The sequence below is a fragment of the Anabrus simplex genome, chromosome 1, assembly GCF_040414725.1.
Source record: "Anabrus simplex isolate iqAnaSimp1 chromosome 1, ASM4041472v1, whole genome shotgun sequence".
In the NCBI taxonomy this organism is placed as follows: Eukaryota; Metazoa; Arthropoda; class Insecta; order Orthoptera; family Tettigoniidae; genus Anabrus; species Anabrus simplex.
The window spans coordinates 1,085,254,224-1,085,273,212 of record NC_090265.1 but is presented as its reverse complement, the minus strand read 5'-3'; the positions used below and the strand labels follow the sequence as shown (position 1 = coordinate 1,085,273,212).

The 18,989-nt window shown below is 38.1% G+C and overlaps 1 protein-coding gene across 1 annotated transcript in view; it reads left to right on the top strand.

Moving 5' to 3' along the window:
• The window catches only part of sNPF (short neuropeptide F precursor), a 332,676-nt gene extending 319,088 nt beyond the window's left edge, over positions 1-13,588 (top strand). The window contains exon 4 of the mRNA XM_067150170.2: positions 12,464-13,588. Coding sequence (XP_067006271.1) covers positions 12,464-12,514 — 51 coding nt within the window. The 3' untranslated portion in view covers positions 12,515-13,588. The remainder of the gene's footprint in view (positions 1-12,463) is intronic.
• Positions 13,589-18,989: the final 5,401 nt, after the last annotated feature.

Here is an 18,989-nt window from a genome sequence, read left to right as displayed (position 1 = left end):
TATGTTAATCTTGGAGTGAAATGAACTGCCTTCACGCGACGTCTTTCAATTTCCGTAAGAACCTGAAAGTGCATTAGTAAACAACTGACGTCATCTACTGCCAGCGTTCCTTAAACCCGTAGCTGCCTCTATCATAGCCAAAGTTTCGGTATCCAGACTTCGTTCCCACAAAACAACTTGTACGGTAACTGTTCTTATTCACAAATAAAAGGCATAACTTGCTACACGATTTGGTTATTTCCTCCTGCACAGTGGGCAAGTCGCTGAAATCGATATATATGCTCAATGTCTAAACATAATTATAACGTTTGAAAACAATAACAAAATTCTCATCGTTTCGTGATAATGGACTAAGATATTATCGTTTTATTATTTTCGTTAAATTTATGCATTTCGACTAGAACCTAGTCACGAGCACTTCGTCCATTTTTATTTCGAATGGCTGGCTGCTTAGCTCAGGGAATTAGGTGATCACCTCCTGTCCCAACTGCTTATTAGTGCCAGTGTCGAAAAAGTTGATATTTAACTAGACCGTGGTTTATGATTGTCAGTGCCATAGAGGCATTTTACTGAACTTTTTGAATGAACGATCTGGATATGTACTTCGTCCTTCTCTTCAGCCTTCTTGTTCCGTTGTACTTCGGCGATCAAGTGTGTTCCGTGGAAACGGATGATATTTACAGCACAGATGGATGCCAAGTGGCTGATTATTACTTACGACACTGTATATTGTAGGCATGCCTTTCCTGGCGAGATGTAGTGTTTACAGTTCACTATGTCTTCTGGTATGGGCTATATCAAATTTGTTACTTTCATTGACCTGTCTCAGTCTCATCCTTGGCTTTAACAATATGAAAGTGACTGAGGTATGAGTGATGTTAGTCATACCATTGCTTATACAGCCAGTCCCTGTTATGAATGGTGTGAAAATATCACTCATAGGGTCGATTGGTGCATGCATTTCAGTGAGCTTGGCAGACTGATATGTAATAGCAACGGCTGGCTCGGTGAGGAAAGCAACGGGAAACTACCTCACTCCTCATTTCCCTAGTACGCCTCTTCAGTGACGCCTAAGCTATTTATGACAGCTGTTGGCGGAGCTGCAGTGGATCAAACCAGCCTTCGGGCTGAATACCCAACATACATACATACATACATACATACATACATACATACATACATACATACATATTGTAGGCCTATAAAACGCATATTTATTCAAACATTGTTTTCTTTCCGACATTTTTTTTCAACTTGCTTTACGTCGCACCGACACAGGAAGGTCTTATACCGACGATGGGATAGCAAAAGCCTAGGAGTGGAAAGGAATCGGCTGTGGCTTTAAGTAAGGTACATCCTCAGCATTTGCCTGGTGCGAAAATGGGAAACCACGGAAAACCATCTTCGGGGCTGCCGACAGTGGGGCTCGAACCCACTATCTCCCGAATACAAGCTCACAGCTGCGGGCCCCTAAACGCACAGCCAAATCGCCCGTTAACAATTCTTTTTCCTTGTTTAGTTACATATGTTTTCAATCAACGGACTTCACGAATTTTCAAATTCTTTAAATCGACATTAAATGACAGAATTAATTACCAATGACAAGAGTAGTAGCACTGATTAAAGAGTAGGCTACTCAATTCTGAAACGCCGGGCTGAGTGGCTCAGATGGTTGAGGCGCTGGCCTTCTTTTTCCAACTTGGCAAATTCGATCCTGACTCAGTCCAGTGGTATTTGAAGGTACTCAGATAGGTCAGCCTCATGTCTGGTACGTAAAAGAACTCCTGCGGGACAAAAATTTGGCACCTCAGCGTCACCGAAAACCGTAAAAGTAGTTAGTGGGACGTAAAGCAAATAACATTATTATTATTATTATTATTATTATTATTATTATTATTATTATTATTATTATTATTATTATTATTATTATTATTATTATTAAAAGCCTCCGTGGCTCAGGCGGCAGCACGCCGACCTCTCACCGCTGGGTTCCGTGGTTCAAATCCCGGTCACTCCATGTGAGATTTGTGCTGCACAAAGCGGAGGCGGGACAGGTTTTTCTCCGGGCACTCCGGTTTTCCCTGTCATCTTTCATTCCAGCAACACTCTCCAATCTCATTTCATTAATCATTCATTAATCATTGCCCCAGAGAAGTGCGACAGGCCTCGGCAGTCGGCACAATTCCCATCCTCGCCGGTAGAAGGGGCTTCATTCATTCCATTCCTGACCCGATCAAATGACTGGAAACAGGTTGTGGATTTTCATTCATTATTATTATTATTATTATTATTATTATTATTATTATTATTATTATTATTATTATTATTATTATTATTAATTCTGAAACTTTCCGACTGGCACCATAGGTTACAATAAAACACGTGTCATTTATTGGGCATTATTTGTTATAATACACAGTCCCTCCCCTTTGAACCATGTTTCATTTCCGCAGTGGGGAGGCTTGCGTGTCCCAACGAAGCAGATAGCCAAGATGTAGGTGCAACCATATCGGATGGGTATCTGTCGAGAGACCAGACTAACGGATGGTTCATCGAAAGGGGGGATTGCAGCCTTTCGGAAGTTGCAAGGGCAGCAGTCTAGATGATTGACTGATATGGTCTTGTAATATTACTTAACATGGCTTAGCTATGTTGATACTGATACACGATTGAAAATAACAGGAAACTACAGCCATAACTAACTCCCGAGGACATGCACCTCTCTCTGCATGAATGATGTACCGTACTGATGATGGCTTCCTCCCGGATAAAATATTCCGGAGGTAAAATAGTCACCCATTCGGATCTCCAGGTGGGGACTACACAAGAGGGGGCAATCATCGGGAAGATGGATACTGATATTCTACGAGTCGGAGCATGGAATGTTAGAAGTTTGAATCGGTGTGGTAGGTTAGAGAATCTGAAAAGGGAGATGGATAGACTATAGTTAGATGTAGTTGGTATAAGTGAAGTACGTTGGCAGGAAGAGTGGGATTTTTGGTCAGGCGACTACAGAATTATCAACACAAAATCAAACAGGGGAAATGCAGGAGTTGGTTTTATGATGAATATAAGCTACTACGACCAGCATAGTGAAAAGATCATTGTTGTCAAGATAGACACCAAGCCAATGCCCACCACAATAGTGCAGGTCTGTGTGCCTACTAGTTCAGCGGATGATGAAGAAATTGAAAGAATATACAAAGAGATAGAAGATTTAATACAATATGTAAAAGGCGACGAGAATCTAATTGCGACGGGAGACTGGAATGCAGTGGTAGGCCAACGAAGAGAAGGTAACATAGTAGGAGAATTCGGATTGGGACAAAGGAATGAAAGAGGAAGCCGGCTGGTTGAATTCTGCACCGATCATAATAATTTAGTCCTTGCTAACACTTGTTCAAACACCACAAACGACGACTGTATACATGGACGAGACCTGGAGACACTGGAAGGTATCAAATAGACATCATTATGATTAGGCAGAGATCCAGAAACCAGGTGTTGGATTGCAAGGCTTTCTCAGGAGCAGATGTGGACTCTGACCACAACCTGTTGGTCATGAAATGCCACCTGAAATTGAAGAATTTTAAGAAAGGAAGGAATGCAAGGAGATGAGATCTAGACAAGTTGAACGAAACAAGTGTGAGGGATTGTTTCAAGGAACATGTAACACAAGGACTAAACGAAAAGGCTCTAGGAAAAACAGTAGAGGAAGAATAGACAGTCATGAAGAACAAGATCAGTAAGGCTACTGAAGAAAAGTTAGGAAGAAAGGAAAGATCAACTAAGAAACAACGGATAACTCAAGAGATGCTAGACCTGACTGACGAATGACGAAAGTACAAAAATGTAAAAAATGAGGAGGGCAGAAAAGAATACAGGCGAATAAAGAATAAGTGCAGGACAGCTAAGAAAGAATGGCTGAAAGATAAGTGCAAGGATATTGAAGTAGAGTCATCGGATGAGACAAACGAATAACTTTTACATCATATCAGCTCGTTGGAAGTCTCCATCTCGCAAATTAATTCATGTTCTTTCATAAATTTCTATCATTCTTAACCTAGAGATACTTATAAGTACTTATCTAACCTAAAATACCATTGAAAATATTAAATAAATTCATCTAACATTTCTTTATTAAATTAGAAGATCTTGAAAATAGAGCGAAAATTGAATATCTGGTTATCTCTTCACTTAATTAATCTAATTAATATTTATATGAAATATTTAAAGGCCTTTGTTATCAAAGTAAATATAAGTCCTTGCTATATACATTATTTCTGTTGAATGTAGAGAATGATTCAGAGATGCTCATTATTTATAACAAATTATTAAATTAAAATCACGTTTGTTACTCTTTCTTTGTATATACACGACATAATTCCTTAAATTCTTCCCCTAAAATTTTTATACAATACAGTACCTACATTGCAAATCTATTCACAAGTGTTCAATCTGTTTTGCCTGCATCTATCTGTCAACATTTCATAATTACAATTATATCACGTTTAATAATCTTTCATATAAGGAAAGCATTCGTTTTCTCATTCATTTCTATCGAGTGTTTCAAGTTGAAAGTCCTTTATATTGATATACACAAGGAAGAAAAGATAAAGATAACTCATTGAAACATTACTTCACTCTCAAATAATCAAAAATTGCCATTACTGATCATTATTTAAGTCATTCATCAAAAATAAAATATAAGTTTCCAAAATTAATTGAAGTGCCAGTTATGTATACCATATGCGATCTGTCATCATGTCACCAGTTAGTCCTGACATCTTAATTAATGTTATTTTTGGAAATTCTGCGGTCTGTCGTCTAAGAAGACTTTAATAACCAATGTCATTATCATCCAATTATGGAGAACCTCTTCAGTGATACCATTTAATATGAGCAAGCAAGCCTCCTAACTCTATTTCTTTGAATAAATACGTTTGTGGTTAAGAATTCAGGATAATATGGGATAATTTCACTTTCACTTCCCTATATGGATTCGTTTTTGATGATCTACAGGTGTCTAACTGACATATGCAAGTTACATGGATCGTATTTAGTGCTATATATGGAATACTGAAGGATTAATATACATTATGGAATCAAATACATTTACACTTAACCTTAACTCACGTCTACTAAATATCATCAATAAAATATATCCATCTCTTCCATCTCGACGAAAAATAACCATCACCATCATTATTCTTCTTATTACACGACCATTCTTCATATATATATCATCTGCTTCATATTTCTCATATCATATATTATCCTTCATTTCAATAACCGCAATAATCTATCTGAACTTGACGCATATGACTTCATAATTATTATTCATCCACTTATATATTCCATTTCCTTCTCAATTTTCTTCAGATTCCGCTCATATTCTTTATATGTCTTCTTACGGTCTCAATATAGCCTGTATATGGCATTACTATACGCAAACCTTTTCTTGAGCCCGATTTTTACGGAGTGAGGAGTAGCGATCTGCTCGAGTTGGTTTCTTCTGGAATGATTTTTGTAATTTTAAAACTTGTAACAATCTTGTGTCTTTCATTGTTTTTCACCGCATTTTTGATGTTATTTCTTGGTTTATCCATGATGAAAATACAATCTTCTCGACATTTATGGTTAGATTTGCGTCTTATTCTTAATATTCCCGCGGCATAGCGTCCAATTTGTTCTACGATGTTCATTACTAACAGTGAAATGGCACATATGGTCCTAGGAAAGGTAGATACTGCATACAGGAAAAATCAAAGAAACCTAGGTGAGGTACCGTAACTAGGTGTATGAATATTAAAAGCTCAGATGGAAAACCACTTCTAGGGAAAGAAGACAAGTCAGAAAGATGGCAGGAACATATCCAACAGTTGTATCAAGGTAAAGAAGTAGATGATAGAGTTCTGAAACAAGAAGAGGCTGTTGATGCTGATGACATAGGAGACCCAATTTTGAGCTCAGAATTCGACAGAGCTTGAGAGACCTAAGTAGGAACGAGACCGAGCTCGATAGCTGCAGTCGCTTAAGTGCGGCCAGTATCCAGTATTCGGGAGATAGTAGTTTCGAACCCCACTGTCAGCAGCCCTGAAAATGGTTTTCCGTGGTTTCCCATTTTCACACCAGGAATGCTGGGGCTGTACCTTAGTTAAGGCCACGGCCACTTCCTTCCCACTCCTAGCCCTTTCCTATTCCATCGTCGCCATAAGACGTATCTATGTCGGTGCGACGTAAAGCAACTAGCAAAAAAAACGTAGGAACCAGGCAGCAGGAATTGATGACATATCCTCAGAATTACTGACTGCCTTAGGAGAAACCAGCATGGAGAGGTTATTCCGTTTAGTGTGTAAGATGTATGATACAGGAGAAGTGCCATCCGATTTTCGGCAGAATGTTGTTATACCTATTCCCCAGAAAGCCAGTGCTGACAAGTGTAAAAACTACCACACCATTAGTTTAGTATCTCATGCCTGTAGAATTTTAACATTTACAGAAGAATGGAAAGACACGTTGAAACTGAGTTGGGAGAAGATCAATTTGGCTTCAGAAGAAATGTGGGAACACGTGAAGCAATCCTGACTTTACGTCTGATCTTAGAGGACCTAAGAAAGACAAGCCTACATACATGGCTTTCGTAGATCTACAAAAGACATTCGATAATGTTGATTGGACCAAGCTGTTTGAGATTCTGAAGATGATCGGGATCAGATAGCGAGAAAAGAGAATTATCTACAATCTATACAAAAATCAGTCTGCAGTGATAAGAATCGAGGGCTTTGAAAAAGCGGCATTAATCCAGAAAGGAGTGAGGCAAGGCTGTAGTTTGTCCCCTCACCTTTTCAATGGTTACATAATACAGGCGATAAAAGATATCAAGGACGATTTTGGAAGGATATCAAAGTCCAAGGAGAAGAAATGAAAACTCTGAAATTTGCCGATGATATTGTTATTTTATGTGACTCTCCAAACGATCTGGAGAAATTGCTGAATGGTATGGACAGAATCTTGGAGAAGAAATACAAGATGAAAATAAACAAGATGAAAAATAAATAAGTCCAAAACAAAAGTAATGGAGTGCGGTCGAACAAGGTCAGGTGATGCAGGAAATATTAGATTAGGAAATGCTTAAAGAAAGGAGATGAATATTGTTACTTGGGTAGTAAGATAACTAATGATGGTAGAAGTAAGGAGGACACAAAATGCAGACTAGTACAAGCAAGGAAGGCATTTCTTAAGAAAATAAATTTGTTCACATCGAACATTGATATAGGAATTAGGAAGATGTTTTTGAAGACTTTCGTCTGGAGCGCGGCATTGTATGGAAGTGAAACATGGACGATAACTAGCTCAGAAAGAAAGAGAATAGAAGCTTTTGAAATCTGGTGTTACAGAAGAATGCTGAAGTTGAGGTGGGTAGACAGAATCAGGAATGGAGAGATACTGAATCGAATTGGTGAGAGGAGATCGATTTGGCTAAATTTGACCAGAAGAAGAGATAGAATAATATGGCACATCTGAAAACAGCCAGGACTTGTACAGTTGGTTTTTGAGGGAAGTGTAGGTGGTAAGAATGGTAGGGATAGACCGAGATGCGAATATGACAAGCAGATTAGAGCAGATGTAGGATGTAGTAGTTATGTAGAAATGAGAAGGTTGGGACAGGAGAGGGTGGCATGTAGAGCTGTATCAAACCAGTCTATGGACTGATGACTCAAACAACAATACGCAGTCCTCTAGATAATTTTTGATAGCCTACTTTTTGTGAGAGGCCTTGTGATTAGGGTCGCGCAGTTATGAGCTTGGATTCAGGAGATAGTGAGTTCTTCTGGAATGATTTTAGTAATTTTAAATTTGTAACAATCTTGTATCTTTCATTCTTTTTCACAGCCTTCTTGATGTTATTTCTAATATGGTTTTCCGTGGTTTCCCATTTTCACATTGTACCTTAATTTTTTATTTTTATTTATTTATTATTTTTTTGCTAGTTGCTTTACGTCGCACCGACACAGATAGGTCTTACGGCGACGATGGGACCGGGAAGGGCTGGGAGTGGGAAGGAAGCGGCCGTGGCCTTAATTAAGGTACAGCCCCACCATTTGTCTGGTGTGAAAATGGGAAACCACGGAAAACCATCTTTACGGCTGCCGACAGTGTGGTTCGAACCTACTATCTCCCGAATACTGGTACCTTAATTAAAACCACGGCCTATTCCTTCTCACTCCTAGCCCTTTCCCCTTCCTCCGTCACTGAAAACCTTCGATGTGTTAGTGCGACGTTAAACAAGTAACAAAAAACGAACAAAATTTATAATTCACGTCGTCGTCGCCTTTATAATTCAAACAAGACGTTACGGACATAAGAGCTAAAATATGTTTGTTTGTTTTTTGTTTTTTGTTTTTAAGAAGTTATTAAACATAGTGAATTGTTTCGTCCAATCAAGTGACTCAGATCCCTCAAATAACAATCACAAATGACACTGTAATACACTACGGTATATAAACAAAAATATCCGGGCATCTCTCTCAACACGTAAACTAGAGCCTAGATGAGCGCCGCTGCTATTATAAAAGACGATCGAGGTCTCGATAACGCAGAACTTGTCAGGTTTTACCTATAGGTATCTTCCTATTTCTGCCTACGGGGTTTTATCTTGCCCTTATTGCAAACCTCCAGTACCACAAACCTTTATCGCCGTATCTGTCTGTTGGCATTGAATTGAAATTGAAATAGTGTATGGGTTTTAGTGCCGGGAGTACCACAAACCTTTATCGCCGTATCTATCTGTTGGCATTGAATTGAAATAGTGTATGGGTTTTAGTGCCGGGAGTGTCCGGGACATGTTCAGCTCGCCAGGTACAGGTCTTTCGATCTGACGACCGTACGCGACCTGCGCGTCATGATGAGGATGAAATGATGATGAAGACGACACATACACCCAGCCCCTGTGTCAGTGACCAATGGTGGATAAAATTCCCGATCCTGGCGGGAATCGAACGCGGGACCCCTATGACCAAAGGCCAGCACGCTAACCATTTAGCCATGGAGCCGGACTCTGTTGACATTCTTACCATGGGATCAGACACGATACTTCCTCATGTATCATTTCTTTCCAAACCCCTGTGTTATCTTTCTTCTTTCCTAGAAATAGCAGCATGTCGGAGGCGATGTAGATTGTGTTGATCGCCACACAGGGGATTGGGCTTCAGTGAGGCTTTTCCCACCCCAACCGGATTTAAAAAATATAATTTAATGGTATAGTTCTTGCAATTTCCTTGTTAACGACCGGCAAGCCTTTGAAGCCTAGCTGGCTGGCTGTGTTTATATTCCTTGTCCGCGGGGTGCCAGGATTTCCCAAACCAGAGACACATCAGCACCGAGACTGGACAGATGAAAGATTTGAAATGTCAATCAATCAATCAATCAATCAATCAATCAATCAATCAATCAATCAATCAATCAATCAATCAATCAATCAATCAATCAATACTGAGCTGCATTCAGGGCAGTTGCCCCGCGGCAGATTCCCTATCTGTTGTTTTCTAGCCTTTACTTAAATGATTTCAAAGAAACTGGAGATGTATTGAACATCTCCCTTAGTAAGTTATTCCAATCCCTAACTCTCCTTCCTATAAACGAATATTTGCCCCAATTTGTCCTCTTAAATTCCAACTTTATCTTCATATTGTGATCTTTCCTACTTTTAAAGACACTACTCAAACTCGTCTACTAATGTCATTCCAGGCCATCTCTCCACTGACAGCTCGGAACACACCGCTTAGTCGATCAGCTCGTCTCCTTTCTCCCAAGTCTTCCCAGCCCAAACTTAGCAACATTTTTGTAACGCTACTCTTTTGGCGGAAATCACCCAGAACAAATCGAGCTGCTTTTCTTTGGACTTTTTCCGGTTCTTCAATCAAGTAATCCTGGTGAGGAGGTGAGGGTCACATACACTGGAACCATACCCTAGTTGGAGTCCTCTCCTTTACATCCTTACTACAACCCCTAAACACTCTCATAACCATGTGCAGAGATCTGTACCCTTTATTTACAATCACATTTATGCGATTACCGCAATGAAGATTTTTCCTTATTAACACCTAGGTACTCACAATGATTCCCATAAGGAACTTTCACCTCATCAATGCAGTATTTAAAACTGGGAGGACTTGTCCTATTTTTGAAACTCACAACCTGACTTTTAACCCCGTATATCAGCATACCATTGCATCTCACAACATTATCGAGGTCATTTTGCAGTTTCTCACAATCTTGTAACTTATTCATTATTCTATACAGAATAAAATCATCCGAAAAAAGCCTTAGCTTTTACTCAAATCTATATAACTTATATATAAGAACATGTCCTGACTGACTGATTCATCATCGTCGAGCCAAAACTACAGGACATAACAAAATCAAATTTTGAGGACACATTTATATTACAATGTAGGTGCTCGCTAAGGGAGGATTTTTGTACATTCCGTCGCTAAGGGGGTGAAAAGGGGAGTGAATTTGTAAAATGAGTGTATCTATATCACAAAACTTTAAAAATTTAGTTTACAAATGTAAAAATTGGTATTTAGAATTTCCTTTATAAATAAATAAACACGTATGTTTTTGTTTTCGGAAAACCCCACTAGGAAGGGTGAAAAAGGGGTTGAATGCCTTTAGTGAGGATACTAATATCCCAGAAACTGAAGATATTACAGACCTGAAAATTGGTATTTGGAATCTCCTTTAAAAATAAAGAAACACGAAACACTTCCTTTCAATCCTCCCCCCCCCCCTTAAGTGTATTTTCCGGAAAAAATACTGATTTCTTTATTAGTAAAGGATCTTCTAAATACCAATTATCATGACTGTAACATCTTCAGTTTTTGAGATGTGTCCTCATAAAAGGAATTCAGTAGATTACAGTAGATTCTCCTGGTACGGTACATAAATAAAAATTTAAACAAGTTTGAAATAAACGATAGGAGTGACATTGACCGTGCAATTTTTCATCTCCACAATAAGGTCAATAATGCACAGAAGTATATCATTCGCAACGCCAGAAATCCCGCGCACTTGCCTTCGTGCGACAATGGTGCTGGTCACATTACTTTTACATCCTGGGGTATACAAAATTCCCTGTACTTGCGATAAGGTATACATTGGCCAAACATGCCGGTCCATTGGTACTCGTATCAAGGAACATGAACATAATATTCATCTCAACCAGCCAGACAAATCAGCAATAGCTGAGCACGCTCTATCATATGGTCATGATGTCATGTTCCAAGATGCTCAAGCTATTACCCACACTAGACACTACAGGTCCAGGATTATACGGGAATCTGTGGAAATACGTAGAAATCCTAGCAATTTCAACAGGGACACTGGCTATCAATTAAGTAATACCTGGTTGCCAGCCATTCAGAATTTACATAGATAGTTCCGTTCTCTATCCCTTCACTATTGTTATTTCGTTTCGGTGTTTTCCAAATTCATACATTCCTCACCGCCAGGTGTTTCATTCCAGGCTTGTGTCAGTGTCATACCTTCATATGTGCATACCGTACGCACGTTATGTGACCCTCTCAGACTGATTCTGATGGTTCCGTCAGCTTCCGCTTCGAACGCTAGCGCTGAACCGCATCCAGGGAGCCAACTGGTGACAAATGAACATACCATTTCTACTTCTATTACAATGCCTAAATTGAAACACCTCACTGTTTGAGAAGCCTTTCTTGTGGACAGTTGAGATTTTCTTGTCATGACACAAAGCAAAGTTCTCTGCAAAACGTAAAGAATTTCACCTTATTTTCTTGACCCGGCATAAGCCCAAAAGCCTATATCATGTCTCAAAGTACGGGCTGTGAAAGCATCAATGGCAACATATAACCCTTCATTTTAATATTAATGCTTCATATTTGCTTTAATTTTGTGAGGTTATTTCACTTTTTTTTAACCATTGGGCACTGTTCAGTATCTTTATTTGCTTCTTAGTTTATCTATACATTTTTCATTATACCTACAGAAAGTGGCATATATATGGGGTTCTTTTTTTGGGGGGGATGAAACCTTCCAAAAAATGTAACCCAAAAAACAATCTAATCTGAAAGTAACACTGACAGAACCATGATTTTAGATAGTTGTAGCTGTCAAATGAAATTTTGGGTTTGTTCTGCAGGAATGTTTAGTACAGTCTGTGCCAAATGGGAAGGATTTTTGCCTTGAGAGGCTACTCAGAACTGTCCAACCAAGCAGCTGCTATGTTGTCACATTAACTCACCCACTCAATGTGTTGCACTCCATGAAAAATTTAATTGCATTAAATATCAATTGCACCAGGCCACAATACTTTTACTTCATAAAAATAACTTCAATGAAAACTGCTTCCCATTTGACATAGACTATAAAGTAAATTCTCCATCATTTAAATTCATTTTAATTCATGCCATTTTGATTACAGAGATCATCTTTCTCTGAACATTCTCCTGTGGAAGGACCTGTGGAGAACTGAATGCGAGTTCCAGAAAAGTTACCATATTTTGATCAACATCACCCACACTGTTAAGTCTCTTAACTACTACCAAGATCCTTATTACTAAATTAATAATAATAAAAATAATCTCTACATCAACATTATCCGGAGAGACCAGGAATATTAATCGGCAACTATATCATCTTATATGATACAGATAGTAATCAGCTATTATTTTACACAAGTGCATGAGGAGAAACTAATTTCAGACAGTGCTTTAAATATTTTAGAGGAATTTCACCCACAAAAGGAATAATGTAATATTGTTTATCTTGTGGATTATCGAATATCTCATTTCCTTTTTTACTGTGCTGGTGATAGTGGAGGTCTCTATTATTTTTCGTCTGTTAACAGTACCTTAATTTTTCAAATATTCTGAAAGGGCTTAATGTATTAATAATTATGAATGCAAATCTGTGTCTTACAGTTTGCTTTCCTTTGTAGTCCTGTCATTCATTACAAAATGAAATGACATAGAAATGTTAATTTCCATATAACAATTTCTGTTAGGTTACAACCCTCAAACTATTGCACAAACAATATAAGTTGTACAATAATATTAATAAATACAATAATACACACTTCAGTACTACTGGTACTTGGCAAAATATCAGAAGTTCTCATTTCTTGTAATTTTCTCTTTAAGATTCCTTGTATTTATGGACTGTTTGATCAAATTTAATTTAAAAACAAAAGAGCCATAACGAAATCATAAACTTGCTATAAAATTAGAGCAGATGAAATTAATGCTTATTTGTTCATTTCTCAAAAAATGATATGTGCCAAATCCTTTGTTCACAATAATAAAAACAAATAGTTCAAACAAACATATACATTGACTTTATCTGCATAAGATATCTGGGATTCTTTTGTAAGGGGCTCCAATCTACTTGGCAGTGTGGAACTAACAATTAATGTAGAGTATTTTATAGATGTACTTTACTCTATAACTATATTATGTTTCCTAAGCATTCTACAGAGATTATTATACTGTATTAAGATTTTATGTATTAAAAATTCAATAAATATAACTTGTATCTTACATTAACAAAATTATTCTGTGTTTTATTTCTCTCCTCTGCATCTTCAACTGAGATATAGAAAGAAGTTGATACTATAACTTGTATCAATGACTCTTGTCATAGATTTTCCATCCATAGTCTAGAACTACAGTTTCAGTTTGTTCCTGGCCTGTACTGCATTTACTGTTTTATATAAACTACATAAATGGGCAAGTTGCTGCCTTATCTGTTTCCTACAAGTATATTCATGAATGAATTTTTGGGACTGACAAATAAGTTTCCAGCATACCCTGTATTTTTCTCTCAACCTAGATTTGAATTATGATCTTATAATTAAATTTGAACATGTGAATAATCCTTAACAAACATATACAGAATTGTTCATTCATTCATTGTCACTTAATGATGGTTATTCATTAACTTCTGGCTTATAATTTTAAAATAAAATTAGTTGTCAAGATCTGCTTATTAGTGTTTCACATACCAATAAGGAAAATATTGAAAGCATTTGATAAACAAATACTGAGTTGGGAAGTAATTGAGTAAAATTAACCAAATTACTTATAAGGAAAAATCTTGGTATTGTAATCATCACTACTGGCAACATTTAATTTTTACTTGTTATTTCCTTATTACGATTCATGATGTGGGTTACTGTAGTCACGTCCCAGTTCATGAACCATGCACAATGGCTGAGTGGACTAGTAAGTGATCCTCAGAGTCGGGATACCAATTGCTATGTGATGAGAGTGGGCATCTTGGACATATTCTGAATCAGGGGCCTCCTTGTGTTCAGGCAGCTAGGACAGTACAATCCACCGGTGGTCTCTAACCCGTTAGAGGAGAGATCCTCACTGGAACTATGTGTAAGTAAGGGTAGCATCCTGCTTCACATAATTTTCATCGAGCACACTCAGAATGTATTAAGCAAGCCTCAAACCTATGGGAGTAATGGAGTCCCAGTAACATTTGACATACAAGGGAGTTCCTGGAAACAATTTCGTGAATGAAATGTATTTTGAAAGGGAACTATCAGTATTAATGGGGATTATGGAAGAAAGAAATAAAGTAGAACTGGCTGAGTCATAAAAGAGGATGCATCTGGATATGTTAGGAATTAATGATTTAGGGTAAGAGAAGATAATGAAGAAGAGACAGGAGATTATAAAGTGTACTTGATGGTTGTTAAAAAGGAAAGGGGCGAATGTGGGGTAGGACTGTTCATCAGGAATATTATTGCATGCAACATAGTTTCTGTTAAGTACGTAAATGAACAAATGATGTGGGTAAATTTGGCAGTTGAAGGAATTAGGACGAGAACTGTCTCAGTGTATTCACTATGTGAGGGTGCACATGAGGATGAGGTTGACAAGATTTATGAAGCATTGAGTGGCATAATAGTCAGGGTCAACAGCAAGAATAGCATAGTGCTAATGGGGAATTTCAATGCGAGAGTTGGAAATAGAATTGAAGGATACGAAAGGGTGATTGGTAAGTATGAGAAAGATATGGAAGCTGATAGGAATGGGAAGTGTTTGCTGGATTTCTGTACTAGTATGGGATTAGCAGTTATGAATACATTCTTCAAGTATAAGGCTATTCATTCCTACACATGGAAGGGTAGCGGGACAAGATCCATAATGGACTATATCATTACCAACTTTGAATTCAGGAAATTTATTAGGAATATGTGGGTTTACTGGAGAAGAATGGAAAAACAAGTTGAAACTGAGTTGGGAGAAGATCAGTTTGGCTTCAGAAGAAATGTAGGAACATGTGAAGCAATCCTGACTTTACGTCTGATCTTAGAGGATCGAATCAAGAAGGACAAGCCCACTTACATGGCATTCGCATATCTATAAAAGTCATTCGATAATGTTGATTGCACCAAACTATTTACGATTCTGAAGCTGATTGGGATCAGATACCGAGAACGAAGAATTATCTACAATCTGTATAAAAATCAGTCTGCAGTGATAAAAATCGAGGGCTTTGAAAAAGAAGCAGCAATCCAGAAAGGAGTGAGGCAAGGCTGCAGTTTGTCCCCTCTCCTTTTCAGTGTTTACATAGAACAGGCAGTAAAGGAAATCAAAGAGGAATTTGGAAAGGGAATCACAATCCAAGGAGAGGAAATCAAAACCTTGAGATTTGCCAATGATGTTATTTTATCTGAGACTGCAGAAGATCTCGAGAAGCTGCTGAATGGTGTGGACGAAGTCTTGGGTAAGGAGTACAAGATGAAAAAAAATAAGTCCAAAACAAAAGTAATGGTGTGCAATCGAACAAAGGCAGGTGATGCAGGAAATATTAGATTAGGAAATGAAGTATTAAAGGAAGTAGATGAATATTGTTACTTGGGTAGTAAGATAACTAATGATGGCAGAAGTAAGGAGGACATAAAATGTAGACTAGCACAAGCAAGGAAGAGCTTTCTTAAGAAAAGAAATCTGCTCACTTCAAACATTGATATAGGAATTAAAAAGATGTTTTTGAAGACTTTTGTGTGGAGCGTGGCATTGTATGGAAGTGAAACATGGATGATAACTAGCTCAGAAAGAAAGACAATAGAAGCTTTTGAAATGTGGTGTTACAGAAGAATGCTGAAGGTGAGATGGATAGATCGAATCACGAATGAAGAGGTAATGAATCGAACTGGTGAGAGGAGATTAATATGGCAAAATTTGACGAGAAGAAGAGATAGAATTATAGGACACATCTTAAGACACCCAGGACTTGTTCAGTTGGTTTTTGAAGGAAGTGTAGGTGGTAAGAATGGTAGGGGTAGACCAAGGTATGAATATGACAAGCAGATTAGAGCAGATGTAGGATGCAATAGTTACGTAGAAATGAAAAGGTTAGTACAGGATAGGGTGGCCTGGAGGGCTGCATCAAACCAGTCTATGGATTGATGACTCAAACAACAACAATGGACCACTGCCTGTTGTAAACTAAGTATCTCTAGGTGTATGATAGAGAAAGTGAAATCTGTCTGCAGACAAATAAGGGTAGAAAATCTCCAGGACAAGGAAATTTTACAGTACATGGATATGATTAGTGAAAAGTTCCAAACAATGGACAGTAAGCAGATTCAGGATATAGAAAGAAAATGTGTGACATATACAGATACTGTAGTAGAAACAGCAAGGGAATGCCTGGAAAAAACTATGTGCAAAGATGGGAAAAAATTAACATCTTGGAGGAATGATAAAATGAGAGAGCAGCTTGTAAACATAAAAAGAAGGCATATCAGAAATGGCTCTAAACAAGGTCTGATGCAGACAGGGAATCGTATGTAGATGTAAGAAACACAGAAAAACTAATACAGTAGTTGTTGAATCCAAGAAGAAGTCGTGGGAAGATTTTGGTAATAACCTGGAAAGGCCAGGTCAAGCAGCAGGGAGATCTTTCTGGACAGTAATAAAGAATCATAGAAAGGGAGAGAAAAAGGAAATGAATAGACGTACATACATTACATACTCTATGAAGCCATTTCATTTGTGCTTTCCAACTACATTTCACCATTTCAGGTCTAATTTGTAGATCTAGAGATGGCGTATGACACAGTATTGAGGAAAAACATGTTCGCTGTACTGGGGGACTATGGGAATAATGGTTGATTATTTTATTTTTTACTTTTTTTACAATTGACTTGACTTTATGTCACACCAACAAAGATAGGTCTTATGGCGACAATGGGATAGGAAAGGGCTACGAGTGGGAAGGAAGTAACCCGATTAATTAACCACACTCGCTCGGTGGCAGATTATTAAAATCAGTCAAAGGCAGTGGTTAGACGAGGCTGTAATCTTTCACCTATGTTTGTTCATAATTTACAAAGATCATGTGCTGAAAGGTATTAAGTGGCAAAGAGGGATTCAGTTAGGTGAAAATGTAGTAAGCAGCTTGGCCTATACTGACGACTTGGTCTTCATGACAGTTTGTGCCAAGAGCCTAATGTCTTGGAACTTGCAAATAGGTGTAATGAGTGTGGTATGAAAATTAGCCTTTCCAAGACTTAACTGATGTCAGTAGGTAAGAAATCCAAAAGAAATGAATGTCAGATTAGGGACAAAGCTGGAATAGATAGAGAATTTCAAGTATTTAGGATGTGTGTTCTCCCAGGATGGTAGTATAGTAAGTGAGACTGAATCATCGAGCGAGTTGGCCATATGGTTAGGATCGCATAGCTGTGAGCTTTTTATTTGGGAGACAGTGGGTTCGGACCCCTCTCTTGGCAGCCCTGAAGATGATTTTCCATATTTTCCCATTTTCACACCAGGTACCTTAAGTAAGGCCACTGACACTTCTTCCCACTCCTAGGCCTTTCCCATTCCATCGTCGCCATAAGACCTATCTGTATCGGTGTGATGTAAAGAAAATTGTAAAAAAAAAAATTTGAATCAAGGTGCAGTGAGCTTGGAGTTGGGATCAACATTATTCTGTAAGAAGGAAGTCAGATCCTGGATGAAACTATCTTTATGTCAGTCTTTTTTCAGACCAACTTTGCTTTATGGGAGTGAAAACTGGGTGGACTCAGGATATCTTATTTCTAAGTTAGAAGTAACAGACATGAAAGTAGCAAGAATGATTGCTGGCATTAATAAGAAATTAAAATGAAGGTCCACCTATTCAATACCATTTAATATGATTTCTAATCACTTATACAGTGGGACAAGTTTTGACCCCATTATGGGTCATATTCAGCCAATGACAATATATAGTGCAAATACAATCAATTTTATTGTCTATATATATATATATTGTCAGTTTTAGTCAATGGCTGAAAATGACCCATAATGAGGTCAGAACCAGTCCCATATATAAGTGATTTGGCATCACATTAACACGTTCCCTGCGGCAGTGAATTTCGATGACTTAATGTTACGTCGTATCGGCCCACCGGTGACCCGATGCTGCCTTTAGTTATTATCGGTTCGGGTCACCGGTGACCTGACGAATTTGACTTTGTTTACTCCCTAGTATGTAATCCTAAACAATGCAAGTGCACTTGTTGTGTGCGTTATTGTTGAGCAGACATTCCAGCGTATTTACCTGTGCGACAGTGTTCCGATTCAACAATTGCGTGAAACAGAAATGACCCCGGAAATAATTGGGTCACCGGTGGGCCGATCAAAACTAGCAGTATGCCTCAATCCTTTACTTCAATTGGAATACTATGTTGCTATTAGTTAACGTAAAATCGTAACTAGGACATAGTTACTTACTTCGCAATTCTGGGAAGTTCGAACCGACGGATAAGAGTAACATGTTTCGGGGCACACGGTGACCCGAACCGCACGGAACATGATATAGGCCCACCCCAGTGCTGTCCTAACCCTCTTTCTTTTCCGTGCCACCGGTGTGTCAGAATGTGAAAGCTCCATACCTAAAAAAGGACATGAAATTGCTTGTAAATATTATATACAGAATAT